Source organism: Delphinus delphis, chromosome 8 (genome assembly GCF_949987515.2).
Source record: "Delphinus delphis chromosome 8, mDelDel1.2, whole genome shotgun sequence".
Classification (NCBI taxonomy): Eukaryota; Metazoa; Chordata; class Mammalia; order Artiodactyla; family Delphinidae; genus Delphinus; species Delphinus delphis.
The window spans coordinates 73,120,797-73,139,348 of record NC_082690.1 but is presented as its reverse complement, the minus strand read 5'-3'; the positions used below and the strand labels follow the sequence as shown (position 1 = coordinate 73,139,348).

The following is an 18,552-nucleotide window of genomic DNA, read 5'->3' as shown; positions in this document are numbered from 1 at the left end:
AATAACAGCTTTATCACTTTGTATCTTAATAAATTAGCAGAGTAGTCACTGTTCAAGGTTTATTTATTGTTTTAGTTGGTATAACAAATACTTGGCTGCATTATTTATGTTGATTTTTCTTTTTTACGTTACATGGCAATGTATACTATTCTGATACATATAGTACATAAAATAAGATTCTTTAGAACAGTTATGCACAAGACATGCAATACTGGATTTATAATCAATCCCAGAATGTGATTAATTGGAGAGAAAAAAGTTGGACTAGGCATCTTGGCTAAAGGAACCAGAAGTTATGTAACACAGAGTTAAATACACATCTGGTTTGAAGGGCAACTGCAGCATCTGCAACACTGTCAGTGGTACCTCTTGAGGAAGTAGAACTATTTTACACGAACCAATTTAGGACAACACAAGATAAGTGCCATGCAGCATCAGGATACAGCTGCAGGGTTTTATGAACCATTCCTATTGCTAATGTTAGGAAATTGATGTTTTTCCTAGGCTGTCTTAACATTACTGCTTTAGTCACAGATCAGATATAAAGGACAATATGCACAACCTCCAACTAAAATCCTATTGTAGCCTAGACAGTGAAGTGGTATGATATTAGACTTTAAAACTGCAGCTCTTTCTGGATCCCCCAAAGTGTATCTGCACTCTTCTTCAAACAGGCCTGTTCCTCAGGAGTCAGAGTCACTTTCACAACATCTGAGATTCCATTCTGTCCCAAGATGCAAGGAACACTAAGGAAGACATCCTCTTTTATTCCATACAAACCCTGAGGACGAAATGAAAAATATTTTACGTTTTTTCTGTGCATTCTGGGATCTCCCAAGAATTGCATTCTTTACAGTTATGAAGCTTACTTAATAAAACTTGGTAAGTAGAAATTCCTTTCCAGAATTTCAGTTAGGATGTAATGAACAGTGTAAAAGAAAGTCATTAACATAGTAGCAAGATTTCCATTCTAAAAGAAAATCTAAATTATTGCCATTATCCATCGTACTTTGCAATTTATTTTTGGCTGCCCCGCGAGACTTGGGGGATGTTAGTTCCCCAACCAGGGATCAAACCTGGGCCCTCAGCAGTGAGAGCACGGAGTCCCAGCCACTGGGCTGCCAGGGAATTTCCCATTTTTATTGTATAACACTTTGGTAACTCTAACATGAGTGTGATTTCTGTTTTTCCCAAAGGAAAAAATTTGTTTTATAGTCTTCCACCCATCTCAACAAAATTGAGTAGAGTCTTCCAGTCAACAAGTTATCAAGTTATCTATGTGCTCAACACAGTATTGGTGGACATTAATCCTAAAGCTCAACCATGTCTTTTCAGAAAAGAAAGTCGCAGGTGCATTAATTTATTTCACTTAAATCAATGATTGAGGACTTAACATTAATTGCTTTCTCAGAAGTTTTTTTTTCTTTTAAAGAACAGGAAATAATGGCATTCAAGTAAAACCTATTACTACATAGACCTACCTTAATCATGGTGGAAATCGGATGCACCCGCCTAAGATTCTTCATTATACTTTCTGCCAAATCTGCCACAGATAGTCCAATGGCCCAGGATGTGTAGCCTTTCAGTTTGATCACCTCATAAGCACTGTAGGGTAGGGAAGTGTAGGGAAGGACAGGGAAGGGTAGGGAAAAGTAGGGTGGGAGGAACAAAGAAAAAGCTTTCACTGAACATATGCTTTATAATAAATCATTTTTACAGTAAATAATACTATATAAATATAGTAAAGTTGCATTATATACCTAAGTGTAACCTTTGCACATGTATGCCGGGATATTATGTATGGGTATGTTCACAACAGTATTGCTGGTAATAGCAAAAACCTGGCAACATGCCCAACGCTCTCCAAAAGGAGAATGGATAAACTGTGGTGTACTCATACAATGGACTATCACATAGCTGTGAAAACAAATAACTATAGCCACATGCAACAAAATGGATGATTCTTATAAATGCAATACTAATTTTAAAATGCAAATCCAAGATTACATATAGCATGTTTGACTTGGGATTATCTCAAGAGTGTGTATGTGGGGGGAGGAGTACACAGGGATCAGTGGGAGGAGCACAGAATTCACTCGTTTCCAAGCACCAGCAGACTACTAACTCCAACTCAACAAACGTTACAGTTAGTTGACAACGACTGTCAACACTTCTTGGGTTGGATGATGGGTTAACAGGTTTTAACTAAACAAATACAAATAAGAGGGCCTTGCCTACACCCATCATGATTCATTCTCCAATTCCATAAACTTGAGATCCACACATGGCTACCTTATTTAAAGTAGATAATGCCACTATGTTGAAAGTTTCCCTATTTGAATAATTTCTGACAGTTAATAATTATTTTCATTTTTTGTACCATTATGAATATATACCTTGCTTAAAACTTTATAATCATCTGAATAAATAAGAAGCTAGCTGTGTTTCTACTCAGAGACTATTATAAGTTTTAATTAATTAATTAATTAATTAATTTATCGCTGCGTTGGGTCTTCGTTGCTGCGCACGGGCTTTCTGTAGTTGAGGCAAGCGGGGGCTACTCTTCATTGCAGTGCTCAGGCTTCTCATTGCAGTGGCTTCTCTTGTTACAGAGCACGGGCTCTAGGCCCACGGGCTTCAGTAGTTGTGGCATGCAGGCTCAGTAGTTGTGGCTCACGGGCTCTAGAGCGTAGGCTCAGTAGTTGTGGTGCACAGGCTTAGTTGCTCTGCAGAATGTGGGATCTTCCCAGACCAGGGCTCGAACCCTGTGTCCCCTGCATTGGCAGGTGGATTCTTAACCACTGTACCACCAGGGAAGTCCCTATATAAGATTTAAAAATTCTTATTCCTAACTAAATGAATCATATGCTTTTGAAGACTGAATCTCAAATAGGGTAGACTTAATCTAACTTGATTTATCTTAGTTTACATTACAAATACAGAAAAGATTTATCATACTGTAAATTGATAATTATGGCAAATAAAGATAGACTGTAGCATTAATGTCTGCGATTTTTGTTGCTTTTCTGTTTATTTTTACAAACGTTCATTAACAACTAGAAATGAATAACTGTAAAGATGAGGGAAAGGTTCATAGATGTATAAAGCCAGAGATTCAGCATCTGTCTTCACAGCCCTTCAATAGTTGCGTCAATCTGCATTTACACCAAGGCTTCCTTGACTGTCCCAGCTGTACGTGGTCTTTCTCTCCTCTAACTGTTGATTGGCAAGTCAGAATGCACTACTGCCTAGAATATCTCTTCGTGGCCTAAACTGCCATTTTAATATTTGACCACGTTATAATGTCTGCGATTTTTAATCCCTTTACCTGTTTTATATTATAAGCTTTAACAAAGCTTTAGAAAACAAGTTTTCTGACAGAGTAACCAAATGCAAATACTATTATTTAATCTTTTTTTTTTTTTTTTTTTTTTTGGCCACGCCATACGGCTTGCAGGATCTTAGTTCCCCGACCAGGGATTGAACCCACGTCTGCAGCAGTGAAAGTGCAGGGTCCTAACCACTGGACCTCCAGGGAATTCCCCAAACTTTTAATCTTCTAAATAAAAATAATAAGTTTCAACCTTCTGTGTTACAAATTATGAGATCTATTACCTGTCAACCACCTGTTTGTGAATTGCTTTCCAATGTTCCTTATCTGCATCAGTGCCTAATTCGGGGTGCAGATTCTTCAGGGAGACACCAGCAACATTCACTCCACTCCATACAGGCACTAAAAGCAATACAACAGAATTTATTTATTCCCATGCACCAGCCAGCAGACTAGTAATTCTGACCCATTCTTCTAAAATTGTCTTTTCTTATCTAAGGAGGATTATCTCCTTTTGGTAGCTGGTCAAGACTACCAATACTCTAACTTTTAGATTTTCATTGATTAGATTATGTAAAGCTAAGAATTTTCACTATATTCGAATCTGTTTTCCTAACTTATTGAGATATTATGAGATCGTAAGAGGAATTTTCTTGGCATAAGGAACTGAGAACTCTGCACAAATTATAACATCTCTCACCTGTGATAATAATAGATTTCTTTCTCATACACGCCACTTGGATTGGCTTACCTTTTCAGGAACACGCAGTTTGAGTCCAAATAGCTGTGATATTAAATGAAGTATCCTAAGCACTATCATCTTATTTAATATGTCCATTATAATAAATAAATTTCATTCCCCATCCCTTATACCAAAAAATGTCATGCAAAATGGCTTAAATCTTAGCAATTCTTAGCATACAATTATACCAAAAGATAAGATTTCTGGAAACCATCTGCCCTAACGAATGGATATCTGATTTAGGCTCTGATTTAGTAACGATACTCCTGTCAATTTTTTTTACACAATTTCTTGAAAACAATAAGAGAAAATAAGTTATGCTTACCACTAGAGTCTCCATGCTCCCCAAGGATCCATCCATGACAGCTTAATGGGTGAACTCCCAGCCTTTCCCCCATGAGGTAACGGAACCGGGCTGAATCCAAATTGCAACCACTTCCAATAACACGGTTTTTGGGAAAGCCGCTTATCTTCCAAGCCACATAGGTCAAGATATCCACTGTGAAGAAAATATTTAGGCACAGATACTACGTGAATCATTAGATAAGGACTGACTACTCAGGATACATGGCTCTGTATAGATCTTGATATTGATCATGACCAATCAATATTTTTGTTAATATTTTTAAGCCTCTATACTGTGTACAATATAGCAAATACATTAAGTATTCAAGAAGTGTAGTTTAATGAAAATAAGTTGTGCATCAATAACACATTATTGGGACTTCGGGGTGGTGCAGTGGTTGAGAATCGGCCTGCCAGTGCAGGGGACACGGGTTCAAGCCCTGGTCCTGGAAGATCCCACATGCCGCAGAACAACGAAGCCCGTGTGCCACAGCTACTAAGCTGGTGCTCTAGAGCCCACGAGTCACAACTACTGAGCCTGCAAGCCACAACTACTGAAGCCTGTGCACCTACAGCCCATGCTCCACAACAAGAAGCCACCGCAATGAGAAGGCTGTGCACCGCAATGAAGAGTAGCCCTGGCTCGCCTCAACTAGAGAAAGCCCGTGCACAGCAACGAAGACCCAACGCAGCCAAAAATAAATAATTTTAAAAAATAAATAACACATTATTCATAAACTTATTCCTTATCCAAGATCTTCTTAGGCAAGTAACAAATTTTAAAGTGCAGACTACATTAATGGCATTGTATCTCTTTTAATGTTTTAAACTTAACTATTTTACAAAAACACAAACTCACTCCCAGGAGGAAAATGAAAAATATGAGAAATAAATATATATACAGATTATGATATATATTGATACTATCAGTTTTACTCTAGCTCATCTATTTTTATGCCATTAAAAGTCTCACCTGGATTGGAAACAACAAGCAACTTGCAGTGTGGGCTGTATTTTACAATATTAGGAACGATGAATTTAAAGATGTTCACATTACGTTGGACCAAATTAAGACGGCTTTCTCCCTCTTGCTGACGTGCCCCAGCTGTGATAATAACCAGCTTGGAGTTTGCTGTCACACTATAGTCTAGACAAAAGAGAAACAATAACCAGATTAAGGGCTTTAAGAAAACTCCAGCAAGTTTGTTCCATTAACTTTTTTAATGGACAGTTTTATCAGTGTTTTGCCTATGTGGCATATAAATGCCCAGACTCCTCCTTTTTGGAGTTTTATCACTGTGGCCACTTACATGGAGGAAGAATACATCAACACCTTCCTTGTATTCTGGTTTTAGTTATGTGGTTGGCTTTATATAACAATGATTGGGGGGAGCTGAAAGAAATAAAATTTATTTCATACTCATATCAAGTGAGACACATCCCCCAATTTTTTGCCACCTGAGGTCAATGCTCACACTCTTCCATACCCCTATTTCTACTTAACTACTTAATGGTGGTCATACCAGCTCAGGGATAGGCTCTTTTTTTTTTTTTAAGCAGGGGCAACTGTACACTTATCAAGCATGTCTTGCTTCTAGATACCCTATGGCACAGGGTGGTTAACCCTGGGTTGAAGATAATGAAGGGAGTCACCTGTCAGATAAATGGTCAATGATTTTCATGTGTCAAAACAGACTCTATTAGGGCCTATGTCCGTTTCCTGGCTGGTAATTGTAAGGTGTGATAGGGTTACGCCAAGAATATCTGCTGAACAGATTCATTTGCCCTACTCTCAACCTTGTGTTAGTGTATGAAAGGAAGCAGTGGAAGTAAGTATATATTTAAATAGTTGAAGCAATGTGGCAAAATATGGACCTACGAAGCTTGGCTAATTACATTCTAATTCAGATGCTTTCCACATCATGGACAAACTGGATTTCCATTTAAAACCATTTGCTGGAAATTCAAACATTGATATCCATAGGTACCAATGCAAAATTGTTCAAAGGCTCTCTTATCCTGTATAAAAAAGAAATCTTTGAAGAGCTAGGATTCTCAAGCCTGATAAAGAATTAAGTCTAGCATAGAGTGTAATACAAACATGTTGAAATCAACCTTTGCCAGAAACGATTTTTGGTGTTCTAAGGAAAAGGCTGCCATGTTGGAGATCCATCATCTCTCCCTTCAGTTTGTCTTCTATGACATCAACAAGAGCAAGTTCATCTGCCAAGTCCTAAAAGACAAAAAATTTTCAGTTTAATGGAAAATTGCTATTTCCAAACTTTTAAAAGGGCATGCAAAATTTCTATATTTCTGGAGTAGGAGAGTTCAGCTACTTTATTATCAGGACAGACCTCAAAGTAGAGGCAGGCCTCCGTTTAAGAGCTGACTCCCAGATGACCTATACATAGGAAAAAGCACCGACCCTCTCTCCAATCGTCTCTCCTCATTGGAGCAACCTCTGCAGGAGGTCCACCACTACTGTACAGAAGCAGAACACTGGATTGGCAGTGACTAACAACCAATTATACAAAACTGCTCTATTTAGTCTCTCAAATTCAGTTTTACACATTGATTTTAGGTTGTTAGCCGTTAAATAGATATTGATTAGTATTAAGACTTTAAAAAGTGATATTCTGGATCATTCCCTGGTTACATGTTTTCCACATACTAACCAACACTAACAGTTTTATTACATAAAGACAGATTTGTGCATTACAAAATGTTGGTGAAAAATATCCTTTCAGGGGCTTCCCTGGTGGCGCAGTGGTTGAGAATCTGCCTGCTAATGCAGGGGACACTGGTTCGAGCCCTGGTCTGGGAGGATCCCACATGCCGCGGAGCAACTGGGCCCGTGAGCCACAACTACTGAGCCTGCGCTTCTGGAGCCTGTGCTTCGCAACAAGAGAGGCCGCGACAGTGAGAGGCCCGCGCACCACGATGAAGAGTGGCCCCCACTCGCCACAACTAGAGAAAGCCCTCGCACAGAAACAAAGACCCAACACAGCCAAAAATAAATTAATTCATTAATAAACTCCTACCCCCAACATCTTCTTATTAAAAAAAAAATCCTTTCAGATGAACCTTTAAAAGTTCGTATGTGCATCTCAGACAAGGAGCACCAGCAACAGCTTTAATACAAATGGAATGAGGACTAAAACCAAAGAGGTATACTAGCCGATCCACCCCTAATCATCTACAGTATAATGAGTGGTCTGCCAGTTACTGCCAGTTACTCTTAGCCACACCTGAGTTAGGGGGCATCACAGGTGTTTCATAGGCGTGGGAAAAATAAATGACATCAATTTCTGAACCAATGGGGAAATAAGAGTTGGTATACTATGTGGTCTAAGAACATATAGAGCAAGCTGTGTAGTTACAAGACCTTTGCATAGTTCATTTCTGCCTTCAGTCCCTTCTCATTTCAATCCTTTTCTGTTCAGAATCCAGAATTCATCATTTCACTCTCTTATTAGGAACTCCAAACCTGAACTTAAAAGGAATTAATTTATGTATTTTTGGCTGTGTTGGGTTTTCGTTGCTGCGTGCGCACTTCCTTTAGTTGCGGTGAAGGGGGGCTACTCTTCATTGTGGTGTGCGTGCTTCTCACTGTGGTGTCTTCCCTTGTTGTGGAGCACGGGCTCTAGAGAGCAGGCTCAACACATGTCCCCTGCATTGGCAGGCGGATTCTTAACCACTGTGCCACGAGGGAAGTCCCCAAAAGTACTTTTTATTCATTCACAAGTTCTCTTTTTCTAATTAAATTTTAGCTCCATAATTGGTACCAAAACTGCTATCCAAGGAGGGGGGCAGAGGGGATTAACATGGGTGGAAGACTTCCCACATTCAGTTTAATTTTTACCACGTATATATATCAATTTCAATTCCAAAATTACTTTTAAATAATTTTAGCTTGTTTAAAGGCATGGACTCTACTTTTTCATTTGTAGGCAACTAACGCAGGTTAATAAAGCACAGTGAATTTAAGAAACTGGGTCTCCAGCCTAAAAACCTTTAATTTTTGTAGTTTAGATACTCTTGGTATAGCATCATGTTTTACAAGTTTGTTTCACATAAAGTTCTTTGAATGAGTGCATGAACCTAAATATCTGTATATACAATGTGATAATGCAATTCTTGGAGAGTGAGTGGAGGATGGATGGAGTCAAGGTATCCTTGGCTTCCAGAGTGATAGGCTCTCACTTACCTTCATTAAGATACTGATGGCACAGGCCATGCCAACAGCACCAACACCAACCACTGTAATCTTATTCTGGGGGACATGTTCTTCCTTAAGAAGATTCTGAATCAGCTGATCCTTGACAGTTGCCATATTGGACTTAGAACCGAAAGGAATCTATAAGGGGAAAAACATGCACTGTCACTGCATCCTCTTTAAATTAACGCTTATTAACCAAAAGTGTTCTGGAAAAGCTTCTTTTGCTTCCTTTTGGGGTAGCTGCCACTAAAAATCACAAGAGATGACTAAAAAGGGAGAGGGAAAAAACTTAAAGATAGACAAAGGAGAATTGAAAGGCCTAATGCCAGGATCTGGTCTGACTAGGATCTTGGTGTAAACGTCCTCACCTTGGCGTGGAAAAAAAATATTGACGTTTGGGTGTAAGTATAGCCTCCTGAGGGCTCACTCATCTTGACTAGTTAACTCCAAGTGGAGCCGGCCTTTCCTCAAACAAGATCACTGTGAGCCGCCCGCCCAACTCTACTCCCGTCACCAGGACTCCTGCCAAGCCCCTTCAGGACAACAGGTACGTGAGTAAAGGGCCTTTGACGGCCTCACTGCGTTGCCCACCGCCAAGGTGAGCTCTGCTCATGCTCAATCCCTCGTTTTCTTCTTCCTCACCCCAACCTCCGCCCCCGAAGAAGCAGCGGAGCCCGCGGATTTTACGCCCCGCCCAGACCCGGAAGATTAGCAGTTACCCCTCCCCCACCCACCTATCCATTCAGTAACCCTAAGCGCAAGCGCATTTCAGAGTGCTAGTGGCCGCCGGCTACGGAGACGTGGGCCCTAGACCAGACAGCACAGCGGATGCTTGCGAGACCCCGCCCGTGAGCGGACGTGACCAGAAACTATGCTGCTCTCTGGGTCAGAGTGAGCTCAGAATCAGACTTTAGACTAAACTAGCGCTCCTACGCACACACGAACAACGTGAAGCCCGGCTGGCAGCCTCCCCGGCCTGGCGCGCTGCCAGAGCCAGATTTTAAATCGTGATATTAGGAACCTGGGACTGTTAACCAACCCACAGGGAGGCACCTCGTGTGGCTTCCGCCGTGATCCTCGTTGCAAAGGCGTGAGGCCCGGTATGAGGAAATTTTGTTACTACAGGAAGCTGCAGAGGCCTGAAGCCTGGAGCCCTAAAATTAACAGATACTTGGTGGAACCCTCGATTTCCACAGCCGGGGACGGGGGCTTCGGCTCTGCTAATCCAAACCTGCACTGCATTCACTGGAGAGATTGTCGTAGATTGCATCCCGAAAGCACCACGTCTAATCTTGACGCTGCCCCAAAGGGCAAAAATATCCGAGAGGAATTCCAGGCAGGCAGCCCAGAGTCACCAAGCTAGAATCGAGTCTCTCCTTACAAATCACTGCTATTTCTAGACAGCCTTGTAAGGTTTCTCGCAGCCTGACAGGGGGAAGGGAGTTCTTTCAGCGGACATCTGGTTTCACCAAAACCTAAGCTCTGGGCTGCAGTGCTCCGTTCAATGTGGGGATACCCGCGGGTGAAGCCCTGAAGAAAGAGAGTCTACGCCCCAACTCTGCCACCCACTCACTGTGACCTTAGAGATACCCCAACCAGTCCCCCATTTGTCAAAAGGAGGGGAAGGTACCGGATGATCCTCCTCTCATTACATTGTCTGAGAGGCGGGAGAGCTGGTACCCTTTCGGCTTCAAATTTGCATGCACCATGTCTAGCATAGCGCCCTATAACATCGTTAGCTGCTTAACACGTGTAACTTGCGCAAAGAGCGACCTTTAATCTGCAGGCAGCGGCTGCCCCCAAGGAGCCCACCTCTCGAGAGTCCGAGGGTTAAAATACAACCCGAGCGGCACCCAGCGCCTTTCCGGCTTCCAGGAAGCCGCCCAAGACTGCTGAGGCTTTTTCAGTTCCATGGACTCCCGGAACCCGACTTCGAGTTCTGTGCTGTTTGCTCGTTTCGAGCCCGGAAGTATGCCCTCACCCCCACCCTTCAGACCTGTAGTCTCCGGGTCCTTCTACATCCACCCAGGCCTTCGACCTCAAATTAGGTGCGGCCACCTCCTTGGTTCCCCAGCCCGGCCAGAGGCCACTGTGCCCACTTAGAGCCAAAGCAGGGTGCGGCCGGGCCCAGAGCCCATTTGTGGCATGAGCCACCGCCCAGGTCTCAGGACTTTGCCTCTGGGAAGCAGAGCCCACCCCTCCCGTGAGCAGGCAGCGCGGGGCCAGCTTAGCCCGAAGCAGTCGCTCTCCCCCTCGGGCGCAGCGCGCGCCGGGCCCGATCATACCGGGAGTACACGTCGGGCGGGCGGGCGGGCGGGCGTCGGCGGCAAGCGGCGATGGACCCGGAGTTGGCGGCAGCTGCTCGGGTACTCCGACTCGAGAGCGGGAGGGGCCTTAAATAGAACCGCGAGGCTGACGTCAGGGGGGAGCCGGGCGGACGTGCGGGAACCCACGTGTGGGTTGGGCTGGAGGCGGGCTCCGGGCGGGGCGGTAGAGAAGCCCCGGCTGCGCGCGCGCATCCTGAGGACCCGCAGGCTAACCGACCCATGTGCGCCGAGACATCTAAAGGGCTGTCCAGAGCCACGCTACCTCCGCACTAAAGTCCGGGCCAGAGTCATCAGCCAGGGTCAAGCCGACCTTCAGTTTCCTCTTCCATAAAATGTGAAAGTTACTCTCAAGGAAGGCTCGATCTGAATTTTTGCCGCTGTTGCCCAGTGCCCAGAACAGCTCCTACCACGTCATAGACACTCGACAAATATTTGTTGAAAGAAAGAAAATGCCTAGCACACCGTCAGTCTGCTTACCTAAGTCGAGCGATTTCCAAAACTTGACACTGCTTGTCCCCCACTGCTAAACCTTCCAAGTCCCACAGTTCAAAAGTAAAGCTTCAGCCTCTCTGGTCGGCACTCCCTACCGCCCCACCGGCCCAGCACCTTGTGTCCCAGCCACGCCTAAGAACAGTCTGGGTTTTTTTTTTGTTTTTTTGTTTTTAGCATATCACATTAATTTTACCTCCAGGCCTTTGCTCACGCTGGTTCCCGGCCGGCCTTCCTCCTCCACCTCTTCCAGCTGTACCCATCTTCTGCTACTCCCCCCACTCCCCCCCCACATACACTTACAGAGTCGGTATCTCCCTCCTCTCTGCTTCCACCACCCAAGTCTATACATCCTTCAAACCTGTTTGCCTTCGAGGTGTGTGTGGCTCTGCTCTCCCACCTGCGGGTGAGTCTCTTAAGGGCATGGGTAAGTCTATGTCCTCCCTGCACCTGGGGCACCAATTTAGCCGTCAGCTCTGAGAAAGATCCCTAATCATGGCTTCCTTGGTTTTGAAGGGAAAACTCTAACCTCATCTTCAGAAAAACAGGGCATCTCTCTAGCACATCCTAACCGTTTTCCCATCCCTCCAGGAGGCCCGGAGGAGCCCAGGAGGCCAGGAGGTTTAGGGAGGACCTAGGCTGTCTCCCCAAACACAGAGCTGGAGGGGCTGAGGGCCAGCCACAGGTTCTCCAGGGTTCCTCAGGGCAGGGAGGACTGCAACAGTGTCTGTGGTTCCTCAGTCTTTGCAACAATGTCTTCATTCAGTCAGGGCTGGGCCCCTGGCTTCCCATCAGTGCACCCGCAGCTGTCCGGAGGAGGACGGCAGAGCATGGAGAGCAGACGTTAGGCTGGGGAGACGGGTAGGAACCTTCACCAGGAGGGCTCTGGGACAACCTCTGAAGATAATCTAGGCAGAAAGTTTGCAGTCCCCTAAATTAAGGCACCACTCCAAGCGCAGCTTCCTTCTTCTCATGTAGAACAGGAGCTTCTATTTAACTCTACAAATACGAATCAAACAAGTACCATTTACTCAGCACCTCCTGTGTGTTAGGCAGCAAGCTAGGCAATCCCCATACTCATCGTCATTTTAATTCTTTGGAGCAGGCATAATTATCCCCATTTTTCAGATAAGAAAACTGAAGCTCAAAGAGATTACTGACTTTGCCAAGGTCCTGCAGTTAATAATTGACTTCAGCTGGTACTTTAACCCAGGCTGATGACTCCAAAGCCTGTGATTCTTCTTCTGTATAGGATGTTGTCCCTCCCCCACCCCTTACCCCCCAATTCCACAAAGGTCAAGAAATTATATAGGGGGCCCAAGCCAGTCCCAGGCTCAGTTTTCAGTGAGAGGCAGTGGGTGGCAGTGGGTGTCTCTGCCTGTCTGCTCGAGCTGAGACATGGGTCTCCGCATCCTCAGGCTGGGACTTACACCATTGGCACTCTTGCTTCTCAGGCCTTTGGCTTGGGCTGGAATATATACCACCTGCTTTCCTGGGTCTCCAGCTTGCAGACAGCAGATCGTGGGACTTCTCAGCCTCCATAATCTCATGAGCCAATTCTTTATGACAAGTCTCATTTTATATATATTGTTTCTTTCTCTGGAGAACTCTAAGTAATACGGTATCCTGACTAATGCAGTCCAAACAGAAGAATTTCTATATAAAAGTCAAAGCCGGGGGTGGGGCAGGAAATTGCTTCAGAAGGCAGAACAGACTTCTCACCCTGACCAAGTGTTTTTTTTTTGGGGGGGGTGGCCTCTTTAAAAGGGAAAATCTCACAGAACGGTGGTTTGACCAGGGGACAGGCTGGCCTCAGAGAATGGGTGCTACTTAACATCCAACATAAGATTTTCCTAAAGTGACCCTGGCCAGAGAATGGTGTCTACCCAAAACACAGAGTCATTCCTTTATCCAGTAAGTGTTTATTATCTTCCTCCTCAAGAATATTCAATGGCTCCTCAGTCAGTGGCCTCCAGGATAAACTTCAAATTCCTTGGAAAGTCACACTAGGCTTTCTATAATCCAGTGCCCACATCCCTCTCTGGCATTATCTCCTATTTTCCTTCATGCCAGTCCCAAGGGTACTTACCACGTTCCCCAAATATGCCACCCACTTCCACCTGGGTGGTTCCTTCAACCCACATGATGCCCTTCGCACCATCCCTGCCCACCCACACCCCACACCTCCATAGATCAAATGCTGTTCCTTGGGCTGTGTATTAAATTAGTTCTTATTGCTGTGCATCTCTCTGTCTCGGTACACTGTAAGCTCCTAATGGACAGAAACTTTCTCATTCATCTCCACATCACCAGCATTTATCTGTTTAATAAATGTATTCTGAATGATGTGCCTGCTGTGTAAAGGGCACCATTCTAGGTGCTAGGGATACAAAAATGAATAAGACAAATTGATAAGCCTTCAAAGCTTTCTCCACCATTTAGTGGAGAAAACCAACATCCCCCTCTATAGTTAAAGTGCAAGATAGAATGTAAACTAACACAAAAGATGTAGAAAATATTGCTCTAGTATTCAGAGGAGAGAGAGGTCCTTTGGCCAGGGATACCGGTGAAGCATTCTTGGAAGAGGTGGGATCTGAGCTCAGCCCAGAAAAAAAGTTCAATTAATGAAGATCAGGTGTTGAGAAAGCAGAGACCAAATACCTGGAGACAGGAAATTCAAGGTACGTCTGGTGAATCTTTAGCTTTAAATGCCAGGCTGAGAAATTTGGGGGTTTGGGTTTTTGGTTTTTGGTGGACAGTGGAAGTCACTGAAGTTTTGGGGAAATGGGAGAGATAGGGTGAAAGCAAGGTGGTTGAAAGGTGATGGGGGAGGGTCCTGAGTAAGGACATTGTTACGCAACAGAAAGCTTCAGAACACACACAGCTCCAACCACCTCTGCACAAAACATACTCTTCTCTGACACACCCTACATGTCCCCATGGCACCTCTGAACACTCGCTGACAGCCTTTTCCACAGTTGCAAAGCTGATGACTTTCCTAAGGTGCAGGGTCCAAGATGCAGAGAGCCTCTTCCATCTCCATCCCTGATAGGCCAGGGCCTGCTGCGTATGTGCCAAAGCAGAGGCTCCTCTCTCTGGGAAGAGAGCAGATGCCTGCCCCTGGGAGACTGCTTCATGTCATCGCCCCAATCGCATCTTCTTCTCGCATGATGGGAGGGGAAGCTGAAGACTCCAACCCGACCCCAAGTTCTCCTGGGTGCCATCTCTTCTGCTATCCTGATGTCTCCCTGCCCCCAACTCCTTCTTCTCCCCTCCTCCAAGCTGGCTCATCCTCAGGCACTAGATGCTGCCTCTGTTTCCCTTTTTGGCTTAGACTGTCATTCCCTCCAGAGTTCATTCCTGACATGATCCCCTAACAATCCCCTCAGAAACCCTAAACTCCCTTTGCTGTATACTGAATGTTTGTGTCCTGCCAAAATTTATGTGTTGAAACCTGATTTCCAATAGAATAGTATAATATTTAGAGGTGGGGCTCTTAGGAGGTGATCAGGTCATGAAGGTGGAGACTTCAGGAATGGGGTTGGTGCCCTTATAAAAGAGACCCTAGAGAGAGCCCTTGTCCCTTCTGCCATGTGAAGACACAGCAAAAAGATTGCCATCTATGAACTTGGAAACTGCCAGCATCCTGGTCTCGGACTCCCAGGCCTCGAGAACCATGAGAAATAAATTTCTGTTGTTTATAAGCCACCCAGTCTATGGTATTTTGTTATCGCAGCCTGAACGGACTAAGGCATTACCCTTCCAGCCACTTTCTACCCCAGGAAAGAGATAAGACCTGTGTCCTTTTCTCTCCATCCTTCCCTGGCAGGGAGTTAGGCCTCAATCTTCCATCCCATTGACGGGTTCCAAGGCAAAGACTGACACCAGAATATAAGGGGCTCCCAAACTGAGGCCTTCCAATAGCAGGGCTGCAGAGGGAGTCCCAGGGCCTCTCCCAGCCAGACAATTCCCAGTGTAACAGAAGATGTCCCTTATCTAATCACAGCAGGGGAGGACTGTGGGAAGCTGCGACAGCCTTTCCCTCTGACAGGTTGGGTGGCAAGGACAGTGACAGTGGTGGCTTGGCAAAGATGAGTGAGCAACCCGGTGAAGAGGCAGCCCTGACCTGGGGTTCTTGCCCCAGCTTTGTCATGGGCCTCTGGGTGACACTACGGCAGTCACATTCCCTCTGTAGCCTCAGCATCCCTGCCTCTAAACATAAGAGGGTCTCTCTCTTCCAGTTCAAACATCCCGGGAGGCTCTGAGCTAGGGAGTTGAGCCTCCACACACACCTTCATTTTTCCAGTTTTGCTCAGGACCCAGTGGCAAAGGCTGCCCCCTACTTTGGAAAGTGATTGGGGCTACTGTGGGGGTGGAGACAGACATCCAAGGCTCCTGGCTTCACCCATGCAACAGGAAATCCATGCCTGGCACTCTCTTGTCCCCATATTAGCTCCAAAACGGGGTCCAAAATTCCCAAGGCACTGGTGGGTATTGGATTGTTAATAAAAAGCAGTCTCACAGGGCTTTGAAAGTGAATTACTGATAATAGGAACCCATCTCTTTGATTCCTGTGTAGATGTTTCAAACCTTCACCAGATGGAGAATTACATTCCAAAGCCTAGCTCAAAAAAGAAGGGCAATTTCCTCTAAAAGTCCAAGAGGATCAAGCCAATTGAAAATATGAATACCACCAGGGAAGTGTATTGGTAATTTCCTGGGGCTAGGTGTGGGAAATGAATGGAAGTCTTCTTAGCTGTGCAGATGCTGACTGCAGGGCCCCCTCACTGAAATTTGGGTCCTAGGTTTTTGTTTAAACTGGGGTACACAGGCACTCATCTAGCTGCACCTCACAACGCAGGCTCTACTGGAGAAGGAGGCCCTCTGCCCTGTTATTTGAGCCTGCTCAGAGCACCCTGACCCGAAAAGATACCCCACCTCATTTTTCCAGGGTACCAGAAGGGAGCCTGGGATTCTGTTAAGAGGAACAAAAGAGAGCTCCTTTGACCCCCAGGAGGGACCACAGGCTGTGATGGGTACAGACATGGAGAAGGCTTCCCTGCAGCTGGGTAAAGCTCATCGGGCCTTCTTTTATGGGTAGCTTGGTGGGGGGGGGGGGTGTTCATATCCATTCTCTCAAGGCATTTTCACCTCAACCGAGAGAGGAAAGCAGAACAAGAATTTTGACCTGTGTTTTACTGGTGAGACTACCAAACCTCAAAAAATGTAATTGCAGGGGCTTCCCTGGTGGCGCAGTGGTTGAGAGTCTGCCTGCCGGTGCAGGGGACGTGGGTTCATGCCCCGGTCCGGGGGGATCCCACATGCCGCGGAGCGGCTGGGCCCGTGGGCCATGGCAGCTGGGCCTGCGTGTCCGGAGCCTGTGCTCCGCAACAGGAGAGCCTACAGCGGTGAGAGGCCCGCGTACCACAAAAAAAAAAAAAAAAGTAATTGCTTCACGCCCCTCATAGCTGGAAAGCAGCCAGGTGGATTTCAAACTCCTGGTCTAGTTTTTCTTCTCCTATGCTACTCTGCCCCTCTGTCTTTCCTGGGGTGCCTCACAGCCTGGAAAGCAGTTAGCCCTTTGCTTTCCGAATATCAAAGGACAAATGTGATAAAACACTCCCCAAGGTCCAGACAGCTCATCTGCCCACAGGGCTGCTTCAGGGCCCTATCTAATAATCTAACCAGCCTCCCTGTTCCTGGTGCTCCATTAGCCTGGCAAAGCCCACATGTGTGCAGGGCCAAACTCTGCCCTCTGTGCAAACATACTTGCAGCGTCAGGCTGTCTTAAAGGACATTTTAACTGAGCTGATCTTCCAGTTTTAGCCACAGAAGGGATGAAAGCCTAGGAGAGGCCCTCACAGCCTTGGCCCTCCTTTACCCACTGAATCAGTGAGGGAGATCAGCCCCTCACACCTGCCCCTGCTCTGCTTACACTGCAGAGCCTCTCAGCAATCCGATTGGCCTGCAGGGCAGACGTCATTGCGCAGTGGGGAAGTAGGGCTGGGAGAAGGGAAGGGAAGGGAAGGGAAGTGCTCCTGACTCTACCATAGTGTTTCAGGGGTGGTGACTAAGAAACAGGAACCTCCCAACTAGTCTAGCGTTTTCTTCCCTGCACCAGACACCACGGCCTTCTCCACCAGCCTGGGCTGCTTCCTTGGCACTGTGGGTGTGGCTCTACTCCCGGCTTGGCTTCTGGGGTTTTCCACTGTACCAGAGCCACTTCGAACAAGCCCTGGCTTGGGACTGGCAGCTTGGCGGAGAGGCCTCGCTCAGCAGGAGGCCACACCCCAGCCACTGAAGCCACAGGATTGCAGGAGGCCGCTTCAGCAGAGAGCTGTTCTCACAGAGCTCCCGGCCTCAGCCTCCTCTGCAGCCCCCTCGGCTGCAGGCTCATGGTGTCACGGAGCCTCCTCCCAGGCTGAGCTAGTTCTCCAGCAACCAAATTTCTCTTCCTCATTTCCTAAGGGAGGCTGCCTGGCAGCCATAGATGGGCACAGCCTGTGCCAAGATCTCCATGGTAACCAGGGGCCACAGCTTCCTGCCTTGGGCGACGATCCAGAGCGAGCACCCTTGGCAGGGCTCCCTTGCAGACTCCAGTGGGGCTGAGTGTCATTCGGGCCCATCACACCCCACTGTCGTGCCTGGAACTTAGGAACAGCCTAGGGAGGAAGCCCAGCTGGGTTTCCCTGGAAGACTTCGGACCCAGCAGGAGTTCTCTGAGAAAAGTCTTGAAACGGGGCAGGCTAGGAAGGCTCTTCTTTGGAATCCACCAACTCCCTCCCACATGGAATTGATTTCTCAGGGCAGGCTGTGAGGCTCTGGTGGTAAACCTTCTTTAGGGTAATGGGTGAAAGTTGAAAATTGCACAGTGTGTTAGTTGCCTTTAGACTTTGCTCTCCCTGGCAGAGGAGGTGCTGGTGATGCAGGAGATAGTTTGCCATGGATTAGGCAAGAATCCCAGGGCCTTGTTACCCCTACCCCATAAAGTGGCCCCTGAGGCGTTTGAGGGGCTGGCAGGCTCTTAACGAGGGTGGGTGTTTATCAGTGTGGAGTCAAAGTGACAGAGAAGGTAGGGTGGGTGCCCCGGGAGCAGAGA

The 18,552-nt window shown here is 46.1% G+C and overlaps 1 protein-coding gene across 1 annotated transcript; it reads right to left on the bottom strand.

The window, feature by feature from the left end:
- Positions 1-45: 45 nt before the first annotated feature.
- On the bottom strand, positions 46-11,011 carry LOC132429819 (L-lactate dehydrogenase A chain). Its single transcript, XM_060018593.1, has 8 exons — positions 10,923-11,011; positions 8,626-8,775; positions 6,534-6,651; positions 5,392-5,565; positions 4,399-4,572; positions 3,616-3,733; positions 1,482-1,605; positions 46-781 (listed from the first exon to the last, which is right to left on the bottom strand). The coding sequence occupies exons 2-8, from the start codon at positions 8,749-8,751 to the stop codon at positions 617-619; spliced, it is 999 nt and encodes a 332-aa protein (XP_059874576.1). The 5' UTR covers positions 8,752-8,775; positions 10,923-11,011; the 3' UTR covers positions 46-616.
- Between the last annotated feature and the right edge of the window lie 7,541 nt (positions 11,012-18,552).

What these genes read in the sequence shown, in the direction of transcription:
- LOC132429819 (XM_060018593.1), bottom strand. Translation starts at nt 8,751, where the DNA reads ATGGCAACTGTCAAGGATCAGCTGATTCAGAATCTTCTTAAGGAAGAA. An exon ending in GGAGCATGGAGACTCTAGTG is followed by an intron (nt 3,734 to 4,398) that starts GTAAGCATAACT and finishes TATTGCTTTTAG; the next exon opens with TGCCTGTATGGAGTGGAGTG. An exon ending in CACAAACAGGTGGTTGACAG is followed by an intron (nt 1,606 to 3,615) that starts GTAATAGATCTC and finishes CCTACCCTACAG; the next exon opens with TGCTTATGAGGTGATCAAAC.